General features: G+C 63.9%; 1 protein-coding gene across 5 annotated transcripts in view; it reads left to right on the forward strand.

The window, feature by feature from the left end:
* The first annotated feature begins 204 nt into the window (after positions 1 to 204).
* BCAR1 (BCAR1 scaffold protein, Cas family member) overlaps positions 205 to 19,140 on the forward strand; it is a 32,778-nt gene continuing 13,842 nt past the window's right edge. For 3 of the 5 annotated variants that reach the window (XM_081508643.1, XM_081508644.1, XM_081508647.1), the window contains exon 1: positions 11,703 to 11,851. In XM_081508643.1, coding sequence (XP_081364769.1) covers positions 11,840 to 11,851 — 12 coding nt within the window. In that variant the 5' untranslated portion in view covers positions 11,703 to 11,839. Of the gene's footprint in view, positions 424 to 11,702; positions 11,852 to 19,140 lie in introns of those variants that run through there. The other 2 variants (XM_081508645.1, XM_081508648.1) reach the window with 2 other exon arrangements.

A 19,140-nucleotide genomic window follows, 5' to 3' on the forward strand; every position in this document is an offset into this window, starting at 1 on the left:
TGGGGTGGGCGTTCAGGCTTCCAGACCCGGCAGGCAGGCAGGAGAGGTGGTCCCCGACGGATAGGTGAAGGGCGGAGACCTAGCCCTGTCGCCGCGTTGGGCCGACAGAAAAACCCCGAGGTCCGGGGTCCTCGCCTTTAAAGCGGCCGCGGGCGGGGGAGCCCCGAGGGGGAGGGGCGGCGCGGGCGACGCATGCGCGGCGCGGGCTGGGGCGGCCGGACCGTCCGGCGGCCGGGAGCGCGCAGGAGCCCCGAGAGCGCCGGGCCCCCGCGCCAGGAGCGCGCGAGAGCGCCGGGAGCGCGCGGGAGCCCCGAGAGCGCCGGGACCGCGCCGGGGGCGCTGAGCGCTGCGGACCGAGCGCCCCGCCTGCCGGCGCCGCTGCCCGCCCGGGCCCTGGGAGCGGCGGCCAAGATGTCCGTGCCGGTGAGTACCGGCCGCCGGCCGGGCCTGCTCCTGCCCCCGCCAGGCCCGCGGCCTCGCGCCGCCCGGGGCCGCCGGGCTGGTCCCCCCCGACCCTCCGGGCCCTCTCGCATTGGGACGGGGGACAGCCGGGGGCGGCTCCCTGAGGCCGGCCTCCGCGCCCCCGCGCCCCCGCCTTTCCCTGCGCCCTCTCTCTGGGGACCCAGGTCGGGCGGGGTCCGCGCTGGCCCGCAGGAGTCCCTCCCCGCCAGGGTGGCCAGGCCCGGCGAGGAGAGGGCCCGGCCGCTCCCCGGGACCCCCTCCAGGCGGCTGGAGCGGCTGAGGGGGCGGAGTCCGCGTCCCCCCACCGGGGGTCCGCCTGGGACCGCCGCCCTGCGGTGCTCAGGGGCCTCTCCGGCCGGGGCCCGGGTGTTTCTCTCGGAGACCCCTCGCACCCGGGCCGGCTTAGCGGTGGGGATCTGCGCCCATCCTTCAGAACCCGAGGATGCACTCATCGGGAAGTGTACCTCTGCAGCTGAAGCCCCCAAGGGTGCAGGGCCTCGCCTCTTCTTACCCACTAGCCGTGGGGCTTCTCGTCTCACCTGGCACCCCCTCCTCTGCCAGCAGGCAGGCTCGGGCAGACCCCACCCCGGGCTCCACGCAGGCTGGTAACCTGCAGGAATCTGAGCCCCGCCTGCGAGGGTGGCCAGTGGTCCTGACCGCCCTTGGTCACCAGGCCTCAGGTGCAGACCCCAGCCTGCTTTGCAGAGGAACCCACTGAGGTGAGGGCTGCTTCCCTGCCTCCTCCTGGGAAGAGGGCCTTGTGCTGTAAAGTCCTGGCCTCCAGCCATTGTTTCTCTGTGGCCTTTAGGGGTTTTCCCTCTGACAGGAGGGGGCAGTGGCCCCTGGGTGCCTGTCCACCTGGCCTGTCTGTGGAACTGCTTCTCGGTTGGGGGACCCCATCCTTATGATGAGGCAGACAGTTTGGGGCTTCTTGGCAGGGCAAGTGGCCTTTTAATTAACCACCATACAGTGCGCGGAGATTACTGGAGAAGAGATGCTGTGTAAGAGCAAAGCATTGTTATTATGGAATTAAAGATCCCAGCTCCTGCCCGCCTCCAGAAGCGGTTAATGCAGAGTTACAGATGAAAAAATTAGGGCTTCCAGACTGCGCTGATGTGAACCCCCCACCCCCGTCTGTTCTGTTTCTGAGCGTAATTGCTTCATCTTTAGGAAGAAAGAAAGAAGACAGAAAATGCCTGCCAAGTCCTTCTCTTGCTCTGCCTTCCTGCAAGGCTCTGGGTCCTTTCTGGCTCAGGGCATCAGGGCACCTGCTCTGACCCTGTTGGGCACTGATCGGAGAGATGAGGTGGACCACCTAAGCCCGCCCAAGGGCCAGACTCTCCAGGGCACTAGTGAACAGGGAATGTGACTTTTAAGCCACATCAGAGCCTGGACGGCCTAAGTTTGGGAGGTCTGTGTTCGATTTGGTGTGGTTTTCCATAGTCACAGCAGAGGTCTGGATACAGGGTCTGGGATGGCACCAGACCCCTCGCCTGACAACACTCTGGGCAGCCTTCCTGGGCTCTGTGCCTCCGTGGCCCCATCTGTGAGAGGAGAGGACTGGTGGGAGGGCCAGGCTCTGGGTGTGACTTGCACAGACAGGCACCGCTGTGGACACCTGCCCTGGACACCTGCAGTCCACCTCTGCCCCATCTGTCTACACTGCCAGCTCCACATCTTTTCCCACCCTTCCGCCTGCAGCCACAGCCCTTGGAGGTTCTGCAGGGGTGGTGGGGGGTCTCACCCTCTGTCCACACATGCCGGGCTATCGGATCACCCTGGGTCTCTCCTGGGCCCGCTGGTGATGTGTAAACTGGTGGCACTGGGAGATGAAGTTCATTTTCGGAGCAGCCATGAAATGTTCAGAAAATTGCTTTCATGTGCTGGTGAGTGGTGAGGCCAGCCTGCTGCTCAAGTCCCGCTCTGGGAACCCAGAATGATGACCGCCCACATGGTGCTCACAGACACGTTTGGGTTTTAAGCATACCCGTTCATTTGGGCAGTCTTTTCCTGGATGGGGCTGACGCAGGCACTTTGGCCCACAGCAATTACCAGATGCTTCAGAATGGGGTGAGAGGCGATGGTGGGGGGCAGGGTGGGGCAAAGAGGTTGGGACAGGCCAGATGGGCCAGGAGGGACCTCCTGAGTGTCAGAGCAGGGGGACCCTCCAGGGATCAGCTGGTCTCACTCCATCATCTGACCCACATGTGGTCTGGGGCTTCCCTGGTGGCTCAGACAGTAAAGAATCTGCCTTCAATGTAGAAGACCCGGGTTCGATCCCTGGGTCGGGAAGATTCCCTGGAGGAGGGCATGCAACCCACTCCAGTGTTCTTGCCTGGAGAATTCCATGGACAGAGGAGCCTGGTGGGCTACAGTCCATGGGGTCGCACAGAGTCAGACACGATTGTACGATTAACTAGGGCCCAGAGAGAGGATGGCACGCAGGGTCCTCCTGACTCTTTGCCTCCTACTCCTTCCTGTGCCCTCAGCTGAGGGCAGAGTTCACACGGCACCAGGAGAGGCGCTTCCTGGCTGTTCTCTGACGTCTGCCTTCCTCTCAGGCATGGCTGCTCAGCGCCCAGGACCGCCTCCTCTCTCTGGGCAGGCAGGAAGCATTTGGTAACGGAAATGATGGGCACTGGCATGATCTGAATTTAGGAGTGACACTGCCCCCCAGCACTGTCAGGTAGGAAGCCAGCTTCCAGCTGGTTGTCTGCTGCCTGTTCCTGCCTCTTGTTCCCTGTCTGTGAAATGGGCACAGCCACCCCAGCCTTTCCTCTGCTCCTGTATTAAGTGAGGGACAGGTTCTTTCAAGGAGCGAGGTGCTGACGTGTGTTGAGCATTCCCTGTGCCGGGCGCTGGGCTCCAGGAGGACCTGTCAGTCCTGCCAGGTCACACAGCCACTGAGGGATGGAGCCAGGCTGGGAACCGAGCCGGGCGGCATCCAAAACCAGAAAGCCAGCATGGCCTCTGTAATTGTGGGGGTTGTGGCCTGCTGAGCCGTGCAGAGGCCAGGGCCGCTGAAAGAGCACCCCTCCGCTTGTGGCTTTCTGAGCATGAGTTCGAGTCAGCACCCGTGGGACGTGGGGCTTCTGGGGCTCCGGGTGGCCAGGCAGCTCTCCGGGGTGGTGCGGCAGGGCGGGTCAGCCCCTCGGGAGATCCACGGAGCAGGAGTGGCACCTGGTTGAGCCTCTGCCAACGGTCCCAGGGTGCCCTTTATACCCAGCTCTGTGCCAGTTGCTGCCACTGCTGGAGAGCTGGCCAGGGGACTGGGGCAGCGGGGCCTGGGAGAACGGGCGCAGAAGAGTGCAGTGGAGCTCGCAGTGCCCAAGTCCAAGGTCCCCGCTTCAGGCTCCAGAGCACTGGACACGCCCCTCCCGCTGGCCTTGGGCTCTGCCCGGCCCTCCCGCTGCGGGAAGTGACCTCTGACCCCGCCTTGCTCCCTCCTCTCACTCAGCAGAGGGCCCATTTGGGAAGCCCTCCAGGATTCCCGGTGGTGGTTGTGCACTCATCAGGGGGGTCGTCTCGTCACCATCAGGCTCCTGGGGCAGGACCCAGGCCCACCTGGCTCCTCTCTGTCCAGCCTGGTCTGAACACCTGCCGAGGAGGTGGTCCCGGGAGCACCAATGACCCCTGGCCAGCCCCCACACCCTGGGGTCTGCGTCCCTGTGCAGGCCCTGGAAGCCAGGCTGGGGGCTGATGGGGCCCCAGAGAGTCGCTTCTGGGGGGACAATGTTTGGCAGGTCGAAGGCCAGGGCTCCAGAATGATGGGGCAGCCCTGTCTGTACCTTGAGCGAACCCCGAACCTCTCTGAGCCTGTGTCCTCTGTATTCTGGGGATTATAAGGGCACTGAGCTCTTGGGGTTTTATGAGATCTTGGTGAGGTTTGCAGAAAGCTTTCCTTAAGAGGCTAATAAGTCATAGCAGCTGCTGTTGTTGAGGTTATTATCTTTATCCTGCCACTGGTGGCTGGTACGGTAGCCAAGACCCACTCCTGGCTCCTGCACAACCAGCCCCCTGCCCCCGTAATTCTCCATGGCCTGCCCAGTCTGCCTCCAGCAGCCCTTTTTTGTGGCCTGTCCCTGCCAGGGCTTAAGCTGTGGGATGACCCTGGCCACTCCCCTGCCTGCCTGTGGGACCCCTGTCTCAGCCTTGGATGGACAGGTACTTGCCCTCACCCACAGGTGGAGTGCCCTCCAATGGGGCCAACAGCGGGCCCACTGTACCCCAGGCCAGCTGGATGCCCTGCCCTGAGTGCCCCCAAGAGTGGGTGCCGTGTAGCAGGAGGTGGAAGCTGCTGGATCGGTGGGCGCAGGGCTGATTTCGTATGTGGCCGGACCAGCCTGCCCAGTATGGGACTGGCAGGTCCTAGGTGGGAAGGAGACACTGTGAGGTGTGTCCTGGCCCTTCAAGGAGGGGGCTCTATCTTGTGGCTGAGGCAGGACCGCAAGGCTAGGAGGCAGCCCCTCCTGACACCCCTCCCGTGGCCCTGCAAGAGGTGTGCCCCCTGCACTCAGCTGTGCCTCCCCAGCCTCTGACGGGGCTTCATCACAGCTGCTTGCTTTGATCGTATCCTAGTCTCACCCCATGCCATCGTTTCTTCAGCTTTCTGTTAGTTTGCTGGACCACTGTCTCCCTCTCTTCAAGACAAAGATCTGGGGACAGGTCAGGGACCTGGAAGGTGGTGATGGATGCCCGCTAGGAGAGCTGGTCACAAGTTACGGCTTTCTAAAGTTAATCCCTTCTCTAAGCATTTTTTTTTTTTCAGTAATTCAATTTTATTATTTAAACCCTACCAAATTCCAGTAAGGATTTGAAACAGATTATAGTGAAGGGCAGAGTCTAGAATCATCACAAAATCCAGAACTTTGTAATGTATGGGGAAGGTAGGCATACAAATTTAACTTGAAGCTCCCTCACAGCCAGGGCAAAAAGGGTAGCGCGGTGGGTTTAGGATTGCAGTGTCTACTTTTTGGTATTCCTAGTGCTCTTTATTGTTTCCTTCGTGATTTGTTTTATTTTTACCAGTTGAGACTCTCTTAACTGAGAAGGTTTTCTAGGTAGTGAAATGGACATACATTAGGTGTACAGTTGGATACGTTTTGACTAATGTAGACCCCATGTAACCATCAATTGAATCAAGATGATGAACCTCTCCATCATCTCAGAAAGTTCGTAAGTACTACCTTACTGTCAAGTGTGCCCCACCCCTATAATGTGGTCAACATTCTGTTGTTTTTTTGTTTTTCAAAAGGAAAAACTATGATTATCCCGTGAGCTTTTTTAGGAAGTTAACTTTTTATTGGTGTGTAGTTGATTTACAGTGTTAGTTTCTAGGGTGGTCAGCATTGTGACTTCTCTCATCATGGCAAGGTTTCGCCTGTTCTTGAGCTTGATGCAAGCGGAAGCATGTGATAGTGTATAATGTTATAGTGTATCCTCTTTGGGGTCTGACTTCATTCAGCAAAGTGATTTTGAGATTCTCACCCACAGGGTATGGATCAGTAGTTCTCTCTCCACTGCTGTGCTGAGCAGTCCACTTCTGACTCGGAGTTTCTGTCCTGTTCTCTTGCTGATGGATGTCTGTCTCTAGTCCTTGTGTGCTGGGTGTTTTTAATACTGGAACATACTAGCATTGGTGGTATTTCACTGTTTTATAAAACCTGATACCCAGGCCTGTGCGCCCTGAGGCATGCCCAGAGTTGTCTGTGTTCCCCAAATGCCGAGTTCCCCAAAGTAATGTGACTGTTCAGAGCGGTGGGAAACGTGTCTTCTTGTCCACAGCCCTCCCAGGTGTCCAGGGCTCAAATCCCCTCTTCCCAGGTCCCAGTACCTGCCGGAGCTCCTGGCGGGGAGAGGCTTCTAGGAGGAGATAGAACTCTCGGGAGCTGCCCGTCTCTCCACCCTCCCTGGTCTGGATGGATTCCTGGGCTCCCCACTTTGTCCTTGGCTGCCCACCAAGGTAACCCGCCAGGCAGTCACTCCGCAGGTCCCGAGGACACCCCACCCCTCAAGCTCCGATGGGGGAGGTGGCCTGAGAGCCGCTCCTACTCCGTGTGCTGCGCTTCACACCCAGGGAGTTGTTAGCACGCCTGTGCTATTTTTTACAAACCTTGACTTACTTTTTTCTGTATAATGAGTCTGAGCAAAAGAGTCACAGGATGCTCAAATGCCACCTCCTCAGAGAGGAGCCCTGGCATCTGTATAAGGAAGCCCCTCTCTGTTCCCTGCTGTCTGTGTCGTTCTCCCCCAGACATTCCATGTCTCTCCACTGTCCCCCGCATCCACCCTGGAGTGGATGTTCCCTGAGGACAAGGACTTGTTTTCTGGCAGTGGTGTCCCAGCGGGGAGCGGGTGCTGGAGGATGTCTCCTGATAGACCCCGTTACGGCCACACCTCTCCGCGGCGGCTAGGGGTCTGGGGGCACCTGGGCTTCGCAGAAAGGTTTTTGCTGTAGAACCGTTCGGGGATGCAGAAATCTCTGGGAGAGCAGGGAGGCCTTACTGGAGGGCACTTGTGCACGAGGTATGGGTGAACGGCAGCATGGCTGGTGGGGCAGGGCTGGTGTGTAAGGTGGAGGCGTGTGAATGTGCCTGCAGCCTCCTGGCCAGTGGTTACATTTAACGTGCCATCCCAGAGGCTCTGAGAGACACAGTGACCACGGAGGGCCCCACACCCGGTGGAATTAGAGCTCCTGTACCTGGAGGAGGACTGGTGGGCCCGGGGTGCGTGGAGCCCCCTGCAGGCTGGAGCAGGCGCGGGCGGCACCCTGTGCGGCCCCACCCCTGGGGGCCGCGATAGCTTTGCTGTCTCTGCATCCACGCCGGCCTGGGTTCCCGGGGTCCCTCCTGTGACCCCACCGGCCCCTGACCCCCACTGATGTCCCTCGGGGGTCGCGGTGGGTGTCGGCACCTGTCCTCCGGCAGAAGCGGGTGGGGGCGGCAGATGGCATGTGCGGTCGCCCCTCCCCTTGCCCTCGCGCCGGGCCGGTTGCCATGGGAGAGGCAGGCAGATGGCGGGCTGGGGCTGCTGACCACACCCTGGCCCTGCTGCCCAGGCTGCCCGCCAGAGCTCAGCCGCCCAGCTTTCTCTTTCAGGACAGGGGCTTGTCCCCGGCCCTCCCTTCCCTTACCCCCGCTCTCCCCCAGGCAGTGCTGAGGGGCCGCTGCGGGGGCGAGGACCAGGGAGTGGGGTCCCAGTGCCAGCGGGGGGCGAGAACCAGGGAGTGGGGTCCCAGTGCCAGCGGGGGGCATGCCTCTGTGCACACGGAAGTGGGGGAGCTGGTTGTTGGTTCTCTGAGGCACACGGGGCGGGGGTTGTACAGAAGAGAAGGGGGCACTCAGGCTACGGGGGTCTGCACCCAGGGCTGGGGCAGAGAGCCCCTGGGAAGCACCCCAGCCGTGTAAGCAGAGCCCCTCTCTGAAGCCAGCACCTCCCTGCAGGTGCCTCTGCACCTGCTTCATTTTCAAATTAGAAAAGCAATTAAAAGAATTAGGAGACTGTGCTGCCCTTGAAAGAGCCTGAGAGGGAGGGGAGGGGAGGGACCTGCGGAAGGTGGGGCCGCTCCGTCCACCTAGTCACCACCGTAATGACCCACGGACGCCGGTGGTTTCTCCACCGGAGGGCAAGGCTTCACGGCTCCAGCACCCGGGGTCTGCTCTGTCTGGGGTCCCCTGGGGTACTCTTCTGTGGGAACACACCCGGGTAGCTGGTTTGCACTTTGTGGCTCTGTCGCTTCCTGGAGGTGTGACGGGGCAAGGCCCTGCCCCTTTCCGAGTCTCTGGGTGGGGGTGGTTGTGTCCTGGCCCCCGGGAGGGTGGTGTGTGGAGCGTTGGCTGTGTGGCAGTGGTTCTTGGCGCAGCTGGGCCCCCCCACAGGGTCCTGCCCCCCTCGCCCGCAGAGCTGGCTCCGGCTCGCAGGCTGCCTTGGAGCCTGCCAGTGTGCGTGGCCATCCCGGGGCCGGGCGTCCACCGCGGCCTTCCAGAGACATCGTTTCTTCCTGTCCCTGGGGCTGGCAGCCCTCACCTCCGGCCTCAGGAAATCCTTCCCTGCTGCTGGGCCCCCATTGGTGCTGCTGGGAAAACCCAGGCTGTAGGAGAAGGCGGCTGCCTGACCCACTCGGAGCTAGCCATTTCAGTCCACTCTTCACTTGGCATCAGCATTTTCTTGCATGATTTTAGCCTTTGAAAGTGGCCATCTTAATAGCTGCACAGGATTCCATCGAGAGGTTCTGGTGGCCCAACCAGTCCCCTATAGCTGGGCATTTAGGTTATGCCCTGTTTGTTTGCTCTTATAAATGCTGCAGACATTGTTGGGGCTAAAGCAAGAACTGTTCTTTGTGCTGTGGGTCTGACTTCGAGAATAAGACCCCCTAAAGCCCAGAGGGCAGGCGCAGGGTCTTCTCAGTTAGGGCCTAGGATCACCAGCAGCGCTTGCCCCAGCGGGCCGTGATGGACGCGCGGGAACCAACGGCCTGGGGTGCGGGCCACTGTGTCCCTGCACAGACAGCTGCTCCCCCAGGGCCTAGGGGGGACACCCCAGCTGTGGGCTCGCCCGCAGCCTGGCGGAGGGGCAGGCCGCGCCTGGGGTGACCGTCGCGGTCTGGAGGAGCCCGCGCTCTGCCGGCTTTTCCCGGCCCGTCCATCCAGCAGGGGCCGGCCCTCGTGTGGGAGGGGCGCTCCCGGGCCCGTTCTGAGCTCACCTCTGTCTGAGGATGGGGCTTGGGTCCCACATGCTTGTCCTTAGGGGCCTCTGAGTGCGGCAGGGTCCTCGGCTTCCCTAGGCACCCCTGCTCCGCGACCCCCTTTCTGCCCTGCAGTCCTGAAGGTGCCGCAGGGGGTTCAGGGTGGGCTGCGCTCTAGCAGCCCCGCCGGCCTTCCCTTCCGGGACTGCAGTCTGGTGGGGGACGGGGGCGGGAAACTGGGTCTCAGCCTCTTCATCTGGAAAATGGGGCGAATCGGGAAGCCTGTTGCGCAGGATCACTGTGGGCACGTGATCAGAGACGCTTCGACCTGAGCGCTGTCCTGGGGGTTGCGTCCCTTGGCCGTTGGCCTGGGAGGGTCTGCTCCCCCACAGACGCCCCCGGAGCCCCCCAGTGGGTAGGTCTGGGAGGGGGCACCCCGCTCCCCCTTCAGCCCCTCCCCTTCCAGCACAGTGGGGCACAGATCCCCGGGCCTGGATTCCAAAGCGGAAATACCATTCTGGGAGGCAGTCTTGGTGGGGTGGGGAGTTTAAGTGGAAAAGGAGCAAATTTTTGAAATGCCTGGGCCAGAGCTGGGTTCTCCTCCCCCGCCTGCCCGCCCACTTGAGCAGCCCCGCCCCCAGCGCGCCTTTAATCCAGCCCCGAGGAGGGAGGGTCTCCGGTCTTCAACTTCCAGGCCGCTTCCTGCTCTCCCAAGGTCGGCTCGCACAGGGTAAGGCCGGCTGGCACAGGGATGTACCTGTCCATCTCTGTGGAGACCTGCTGTCTGGCTGTGGAGCCTGGTCCCCACCCGACTCCCCACCCGAGTGGAGACTCCAGGAAGAAACTAAGGACCCCCTCCACTCAGCATGGACAGATGTCCACACACGGCCGGCTGCTCTGATGTTTCCTTGGAAGCCGAGGTGCCAGTCAGGCTGGGGGCAGGGCAGGCCCACGGCTTCCTTTCTGACTTTGGGGCGCAGCTTTGGGAGCAAAGCAGCGAGAGGACACCCTTGGCAGCATTTCCCTGAGAGCTGGCTCTTCTGTGGGGAACTGGGCTGTTTTGAAGGGTACAGGGGGGCCAGTCCTAAGGCAGACATAGGGTGGCAGCTCGTCCCGTTCCTTCTTGAGGACTCTGGGTCCCCCTGTGTCCAAAACCTGCTGCTTTTTACCCACACCTGTGCTGAGAGTCCCGTCCAGTGGTTCCCCAAGCAGTTTTGGGGGAAACGCAGATGTCCGGATTCCCCCCACTCCCAGTTTTTCTGGAGAAGGGGACCTAGGAATCTGTTTCTTAACAAGCTTTCCAAAGCATCTATGATCAGCCAGACATGGGGCGTCCTAGCCCAGCTCCTTCCTTTTGTAGATGAAAGAGCCTACCCATGGTAGCACACCTGGTGAGGGGCTATGTCAGCCTGGGTGTCGGTGGAGGGGCACCTTTGGGTCTTCCTCTGGCTTGTATGTATTTTATAGGCCACGCCCGAGGGTTCTCTACAGGATATGCCCCGCTGCTTCGCTGGCATTCCAAGCTGCCTGATGGTGTCTGCACACTCAGCAAGCGGCTGGGGACCGCAGGCAATGGAAGAACCCCAGATGAAAGGTGCAGGGGCATCCAGGTCTCGATCGCCCTGCAGGCCACCCGTGCAGCCCTGGGCCACGTTCAGGGACTGCCACAGCTTGTCTTCTAGGGAGGGGAAGGTCAGAGCCACGATGCCCTCCACTCAGCCTCCCTGTAGTGCTGCTCCCTCCCGGTCACTCCCGTCAGCATCCCTCCCAGCCCCTGCTGTTGAAACGGGGGAGTTGTTGGGCCACAGGTGTCAACCCTGGACAGGGCTGACTGAGGGACCTGGGTGGGGGCAGAGGCCCTAGGGCAGCACTAGGAAAGCTGGATTCAGTTTGGAGGAGAAGGGGGTAGATGGACAAAATTCTTGTCCCCGCGCTGGAGCCTCCCGTACACGGCTGTTAGAACACGACGCACTCCGGGCCTCCTCTCCCCGCATTACCCACAGAAACAGCTACCGTCCCCGGCTTCCCTGCCGTGTCTTCACATCCTGGGGCTCTTAAGACACCGCAGGCCTGAGCAGAGTCGGTGCGGTGGTGGTCGGATTCTTAGTTTTCTGCCAGCTGGGGCATGCTCCTCCAGGTGCAGATCTGAGTCGGACTGCTGGATGGACGCGCCTGAAATGGCCTGCGGTGGCGGACGGGGAAGGCTGGCGCCTCCGGGGCTGCTACGGCCGCAGAAGAGGAGGGCAATCCCGGCAGTCTTCCCGAAAGAGGAAGGCCTCGGCCTTTGAGGAGGGTGCGTGCTCGCCCTCGGTGGAGGGCAGGAACAGGCCCTCGCAGCCCCCGGCAGGCGGGTTCCTGGAGCCCCGCGCAGTCCCGGCACCGGGGGTGGGGGGTGGGGCGGGCCCTACTCGGCGCCCCGCCCTCGGGCCGGCGGTGTATTTGCATGGGGGCCCGAGTGGCCAATGGGTGCGCGCGGCCGGGCACGCCGGAGCCGGGCGCGGCGGGGGGCGGGGCGCGGCGGGGGGCGGGGCGCGGCGGGCCGGTCCTGGGCGGTGGCAGTGGCCGGGGAGTCGCTGAGGCGGCCGGACCGGGGCCCGGGAGCCGGGCGGCTTCTGGGCGCTCGGGACCCCGCGAGCGCGCGGCGCGGGCGGTTTGCTGTGCGCCCCCGCGGGGAGCCCAGGCCGACCGGACACCATGAACTACCTGGTGAGCGCGCCCGGGGCGGGGTCCGCGCCCCCGGGGCCGTCGGCGGAGGCTCCCCGGCCCTGCCCGCGCCGGGATGGGCCCGGCGGGGCCGGTCGGGGAGGGGTTAAGTGAGCGGCATTTCCTGCCGGACCCGCGGGTCCTGGGAACGGCCGCCGCGGGGGCGTGGGGCTGGGGTCCTGGGAACCTCCTCTGCCCGGCCCGGGCTCTTGAAGGCCGGGACTGTGGGGGACCGCAGGCCCCGCGCGCCCGCGGGCTCCTGGAAGGACCAGGCTTGGGCGCCGCGGGCCGCAGGGAAGTTCCTGGATCCGGGAAAGTCGCTGGCCGGAGGCCCGCTCCCGCCTGCCGGCCGCGCCTGCCGGGTGACCTTGGGCCTGAGAGCCGGGTCTCCGAGCCCCAACTCCATCGCCTGGAGCAGCGACCCAGGGCCCCTTGGGCCGTGGATTTCCAGGAGACGGGGTGGTGTTCTGTGTGTTTTGGAGGGACGGTTGCCCCTGCCCCAGGCTAGGGATCGAGGGCACCGGGAGCAAGTGCGTGGTCCGCGGAGTAGTTAATAATTAACCTCCGGGCCGCCAGCTTGGATTCCGGGATCCGGGGCGGGCTCCTCTCGGTTATGGCCTTCGCTCGCTGCAAAAGCGTTGTAGGAGCTGGACGGCGAGCAGGGCAGTCCAGGCCCGCGCGGCGACCCCATCCCGGGCCCTCGCCTCCACGGGTGGAGCGTGCGAGCCAGGAGGGGCGCGGGTGGCCGAAGCCCGGGCTTCTGTCCCCGGGTTGTTGCTGCGTTCTCCAGAGCCCAGGGAGGTGGTGACGGATTCTGAGAAGCTGAGGTTTGCCCAGGCCTGGGGGAGGTCGGGGAGATGTTGGAGTCTCCCATCCCTGAGTAGGGGCAGCGGCTCCCTAGCAGGTCTTGAAAACAGAGCGCTTGTTTTCTCCCCAACCTTAACAGTCTCAGCTGGGAGGTCCTCTCCGGGTTTGCTGTGCCGGTTTCAGCCAGGCCCAGAGGTGTTCCTCATCCCCGTGGGCTGGGGGACACCCCCGCATGACCGTTTCCATTCCAGGGTGGAGAGCTGATGCTGGGGTGGAGGAACGTCAGGGCTAACAGGCCTAGAAAAGCAGGAGCTGGCTGGGTGCAGGTGGAGCCTGGCGGGAAGGGAGTCTGGGAGGAGCTGTTGGCAAATCCTCCTGGCACTGGCATGCACCACCCACTTGCCTTCAGCGAGGGGAGAGTCCAGTGGGTGCAGGGTGGAGGCTGGCTGGGGCAGCCCCAGGCTCTGTCAGGACGGGCAGCCTCAGCTCCCGAGAGCTGGAGCTTCCGGCTTTTATGCTTACGCTGAACAGAGGTGTCAGCGCTGCGGGCTGGCTCCTCTCCCCAGGCTTGGGCAAGGGACTGAAGTGAGGGCAGTGCCCCGGGAGTCCTGCCCAAGCGGGAGAGGCCCCCAGACAGCTGCTCCTCCCAGGCACAGATGGGGCACTGAGGCCAGAGAGGGACATTACTGTCCTCACAACTGACCCTGAAAGTGGTCTCCCGGTGTGGCCCCAGCTCGTCCATGTGCTCCCCTCACTCTGGGACTGGGGGTGCTGCCGTGCTTTACTGGGGCTGCCAACTCCGTGGGGTCTGTCTCTGGCTCCCGCACTGTGCCTTAGTGGCCCCCACCTGGCCTCCGTCATTCTTTTGGGGTCCCAGCGCCCTTTTTCTCTCAGCCTGGAGAGCTCCCTCCACCAGGAGCCCACGGCCGGCTAGGGCAGCCAGAACTAGCCAGCAGGTGGAAAGGGGTGGGGACAGTGCTTGGCAGGCACTGGGTCATTCTCCGGCCAAGACACTGTCCAAGTTCCTCCTCTGGGCCCTGAAGGCCCCGAGTAAGGAGCTCCAGGGTGGTCTCCCTCCAGGGATCGGGCGGGAGAGCCCCTGACTTGACCTGCTCCTACCTCTGCATGGGGAGAGGGGTGACGTGCTGGCTGGCCTGGAGGGAGCTCAGGGCGGAGGGGCAGGGCCCCGGCTCAGACCCCTTTTCCAGCGTGCCCTGGAAGTCGGGGCTTGGTGCCTCTTTTGAGCTGGAGAACTGTGCTCTTTGTGCCAGTGTGTCTCCCTCCTCCTGCTGAAGCAGGTGGTGCTGCTGTAAGGGCTACTGAGAGTTGTCATTCAGGACTGGAGAGGGGGTTTTAAATACCGAGGTGGGGAAACCAAGGCATTGTAAGGAACAACGCCCCTGCTGCCCCACCTGGGCTGTGTCTCTGCCTCGGCCCCTCCAGTGGCAAATCTGGGGGGTGGCCGTGGTGGATTCCCAGGGCTTGATGCTGTCGGTGAAGTCAAGGTCAGCCTGTGCTGGCCCTCTGCCGAGGAGCCGAATCCCCAGACTGAACAGGCCAGTCTGTTCTAGTGCGTATGGGTCAGTTCCCTGGGCAGGGTGGCCGTGGTGCGGGGCTCCGGGCTCGAGGACCACTCCCCAGCTGTCAGCAGGTAGGGTGCGCTCTGGGATGGGGGGCTCTGCTCTCATTCCTCCCCGGGGGCTCCTCAGTGCCTGGGTCCAGGCCCACCTCTCCCCACCATCTGGTGTGCTGGAGGCTGCAGGCCGTGTCCGCGGCAGGAGGGCCCTCCCTGCCCAGCCTCCAGGGATGGTGCCCAGGACACCCTGCCCACCGCCTGCCTCCAGCCCAGGACCTGGACGTGGAGGCTTCTGCTTTTCCCACTGTTAACTAAGGCCAGGTCAGGGCACCTGCTGGTCTGAGGGAGCTGCTGGCTGTGACTCCCTACAGTTGGGTTTCCAGTCTGTGTTCTTTGGACCTGTTCTGGCTGCTGGGGTCAGGCCTGGGGCTGAAGACCCACACCCAGCCTCTGCTCTGCATCCAGGGCTCGGGCGCTGCCCAGTAGGCAGGGAAGGAGGCACGCCTCTCTTGTTCCGTGAGGGTGGCTCTGGCATGGGGGGCTCACCTATGCTCCTCACACTGAACCCTGAAAACCTGACCCCAGACCCTGATCCCTCAGTTGTCCTGGGCGACGCCAAGTCCAGCTGTTCCGGAGTTCCGTCCGAGATGAGGGTGTGGGGACCTCTGGAAGAGGGAGAGGTGCTGCCCTCCCGGCCCCACCACAGCCCGGAGCCGAGTGGGGCTTGTCAGGGCCCTGGCCAGGGGGCTGCCCTCCTGGAGGCGTCTCAGGGCACAGGTGAGCCGGCGCTGTGGGCGTGGGCTGCCGTGGGGGCATACACAGGTTTTGCCTGTATCCATTGGCCGCAGGGTCTCCTTGGGACAAGCAAACAGAATACCCCAGAAATAAACTTGGCCCACATTTGAGACGGGCCATGCATGAAGAGAACCAGTGTTTGCCGAGTGAGTGCTGTGTATGGGGCTCTGTGCTCGGGCCAGGGTGTGTGTCGGGGGCGGGGCCGGGGGCTGGACAAGGCCTGTGAGCTTTCTGTCCCGGCTTCCGTGGACCTGAGCAGTGCCCTGGGGGCTGCCCGACTGGGCTTTGCCACGCAGTTCAGGGCTCCTCTGCCACGTCCTGCACCTGACCCTGGCAGATCAGATAACTGTTGTGTGCCTCAGCTTCCCCATCTGTAGGATGGGCATAGTCCTGGTGTCTCAGGGGTGAAGGAGATAACTGAGTGTGCAGAAGAGCCCTGTCAGGTCATCACTGAACTTGTCAGTCTCTCAGCTGCCAGGTAGCACCACCCCTGAGACCGGGTTTGGGGACACCTGGAGCACACACAGGGCTCCCTGGGGCAGCGGGTGGAGGGGACACCAGTCCAACGGCCACTGATCTCCCAGGCGCGTGCCCAGTGGCAGCCATTGCCCAGCTGCTCCACGTCCTGGGCCCGGGTGTGTCTGGCGCACACAATGAGGGCCATTCTCACACCAGGCCGGCCTGCGGGACAGCCTCTCAGCTCCCCCTGCAACAACCAGGCTGTTGTTCTGGGCCGCCGGCGGCAGGCCGTTGCCCGGGGAGTATTGCTTTGGGCTGCAGGTGCCCCTCTGTCCCTCCCTCTGGGGCGAGGCCGTGTCAGAGGGCTGTCCCGGCTTCCTCGGGTAGCTCCCAGGGAGGCCAGGGCACCGGCCCCCTCCTCAGCCCAGCAGGTCAGCAGCCCCGGGTTCAGCCCTGCTCTGGGCTGGGCCTGCTTGTGTTGGGGGTCCCCTGCTGAGGGGGCAGGCCCCTCCCGTCCTGTACGCCCAGGTTGGGGGACACGAAGTGGGCAGTGATGAGGGGTGTCGATCAGCACTTCAGGGAGGGTGCAGCGGGCAGTGGGTGCCCGGGAAAGGACATGGGAGCCTTCCTGGGGGGTGGTGACACCCGAGTTGCATCCGGAAGGAGTAGGATTTAGCGAGGGGCTCCCCAGGTCAGGAACGAGGGGGCCAGAGGCTCGGGCGGGGCGGCCACAGTCTGCGTGGTGCCTGCACGCAGGTGGGTCCCTGTGGTGTGCCCTCCCAGGGGCCCGGCTCTGCGTCCTTGGGGCTGTGAGGCCCAGCAGTGAGGAATGCTAGCAGGGCGGGTTCTGGGTAGATGGGCCCCTCTTCAGCTTGGAGCAAGGTCCTGGGTCCTGGGACGCACGTCCAGAGCAGGAGTGCTCCGGAGGGGTGCATTTTGCCTTGTTCTCCATGGCGTGCCACCACTGGATGCGTCTCCTGGGCCCTCCCCGCATCCTCCCCAGGCGGCCTGCAGTGTGACCTGGCCCGCCCGCCTGCCAGTCCAGGGCCATGGCCCTGGCTCCCCTGCAGCCTTCGCCCACTTCACTGTCATGTCTCATGTCTGCCCTCCTCCACACACCCTCCCCGCATGGTTTCCTGGTCGCTTGGTTTTCATCCTTCGTGAGTTACCTGAGATGCCCTTCTTGGGGAGGCCCTCAGCCCGCCTTCTGTGCGGTGGCCTGGTCACGTTAGTTTTGCATCCCACTCTTCCCCGTCCTGACAGATTGTGGTGTGTCTTCTTGGCCGAGCTAGGCTTGCGCCTTGCAGAGGCTGGCCCAGCACCTGGCTGAGCCAACCTCTCATTGAACAGAAGCAGTGTCCTGTGAAACCAGGATCGCCCCCTGAGCACGATCCGGGATCCGGGTGCTCAGAGAGGCTGCGGGGCTTGCTCGGGGTCCCCAGCAGTGGGGGTAGGGCAGATCCAGGTCTGCTCAGACCGGCGGGGGGGGGGGGGGCGTGAGGAGCAGCTGGAGAGGCTGGGAGGCCCTGGGGTAGTGCCCGGCCAGCTGGCGCCCGACAGTGCCCGGACCGTGGTGAGCCCGCCCCTGGGTCTTGGGGCAGCGAGGGGCACCAGCTGACGCAGGCTGAGGCGCTCCCAGTGCCAGGCACCTGCTGCCATGTGCCCGCCCAAGAGGCACTGCCCAGCCCGGCTCGGGCCTCCCCGGACCGCACGGTTGCTGTGGGATCGGGCCTGACTGCTCCACGTGCTCACACGGGCCGTATCTGGGCGCCCTCCTAGGTCTGGGGACCCTCTCTCCCATGCCGTCCCCCTTTCCCACTGGCCCTGGCCCCGGGTGGAGCTCTCCAGCCGCCCCGAGAGGCCAGCGCTGCCCGAAGCCCCTCTGCAGGCCCCCCCAGCGGCCCTCCTCCAAGGTGGGGGGCGTCCGCGGGCATGCCCCTGTCTGCACCCGCCCCCTTTGGCTGGAGGGGTTTTCCTGTGACTCACTCTGCTGGCACTTCCTGTGGTCACGGGGCAGGGGCTGAGGGGACCCAGCAGGGTGGCTCCGTGTTCTGGGGTCACTCGCTGGGGGAGGGTGGGCTGGGCGTCCCGCCCCCCCTGACGGAGTCGGAGTGTGATCCATCAGGCAGACTGCAGACCATATTTGGGAAACTTGCTCTTCCTGCAAGCAGGCTGGGGCTGTGACCCAGGGATCAGCGGGCTGTGGGGCTCCTCCCAGGCCTCTGGCCTCTGACCCCCCTCGGCCTGGGGCATCCCATCCCGCCATGGAGCCCAGGAGGTTGTCCCGTATCCTTTTTCAAGATCCATGTGTTTTCAGCCCCCAAACCAAAAAATGCTTATTAAATAAAAATCGCAAATTTCTGAAAAAGCAGGAGGAAAAAGCATCCTCCCGTCGTCTCAAACACCCTCTCCCCGTTTTTCAAGTTCGAGTGACCTTTTATTGAGGACTCACGTACACTTCTTGTGTTCATAACTGACTTGATCTAATGGTGCTGTGGACGGTGCTGTGTGGAGCCCGAACCTGGGTGCTCCCCTTGATGGGTGGGTCTCTGCTCCACCCGCCCGGGCTGGCTTCCCTGGGCCTCGTCCCTCTTGCCTCCCAGCTCCCTGGCCTCCGGCTCCTTCGATCCGCTCTGGAGGACTGCAGTTCTGGGGCCGCCTGCCTGGCCGGCTACCTTAACAGCATGTGCTTCCCTCGTCCTCAGCGTGACAGAGCTCAGAGGGGCTCTTTCTGGCCCCCAAGGCCAGCTTGGTGCTAGGTGAGCCCACTGATGAATCCAGGGGATGAGACGCAGGCCCCAGTGGATGCGGGTGGTCCCGCCCCAGGTCCCACTGCAAAGGCGGGTCCAGACCAGGCTTCAGGCTCCAGGAGACGCAGAGGAGGGGCTGGGCCCAGCTGGCCTGGCACGGTCCTGGCTTTGGGCCTGACCTCCCTCCCGGCGAGGCCTGGGCCTCTGCTGCACCCTGCCGAGCTCCCCGCTGACCCGGAGGCTGCAGCGGCCTGGCCCTCTCGGCAGGAGCCGGCCTCGTCCCTGCCCGCGGCCTCCCTCCTGCCCGCTGCCTTCTCTCCTGCCCACTGCCTCTGCCCCTGCCTACAGCCTCCGCTCCTGCCTGCAGCCTCCGCCCCTGCCCGCCGCCTCCGCCCCTGCCCGCTGCCTCCGCCCCTGCCCGCTGCCTTCCCTCCTGCCCGCTGCCTCCCTCCTGCCCGCCGCCTTCACTCCGGCCCGCCGCCTCCCCTCCTGCCCGCTGCCTCTGCCCCTGCCCGCTGCCTCTGCCCCTGCCCGTTGCCTTCCCTCCTGCCCGCTGCCTCCCTCCTGCCCGCTGCCTCTGCCCCTGCCCGCTGCCTCTGCCCCTGCTCGCTGCCTCTGCCCCTGCTCGCTGCCTTCCCTCCTGCCCACTGCCTCCGCCCCTGCCCACGGCCTCTCTCCTGCCCACAGGCTCCACCCCTGCCCGCGGCCTCCATTCCTGCCCGCTACCGCGGCCTTCCCTCCTGCCCACTGCCTCCGTCCCTGCCCGCGGCCTCCACCCCTGCCCACTGCCAGGCTGGCTGTGGCCCTCCCGCCGGGCCCCTGGGGCACCTCTGGGCCCTGCCCCCGCACACGCAGCGGGGCCGAGGACCAAAACCGGGCCCTGTTCCCGGTTCTCTGTCTCCAGG

The sequence above is a fragment of the Giraffa tippelskirchi genome, chromosome 7 (assembly GCF_054371585.1).
Source record: "Giraffa tippelskirchi isolate mGirTip1 chromosome 7, T2T-mGirTip1v1.2.pri, whole genome shotgun sequence".
NCBI classification, from domain to species: Eukaryota; Metazoa; Chordata; class Mammalia; order Artiodactyla; family Giraffidae; genus Giraffa; species Giraffa tippelskirchi.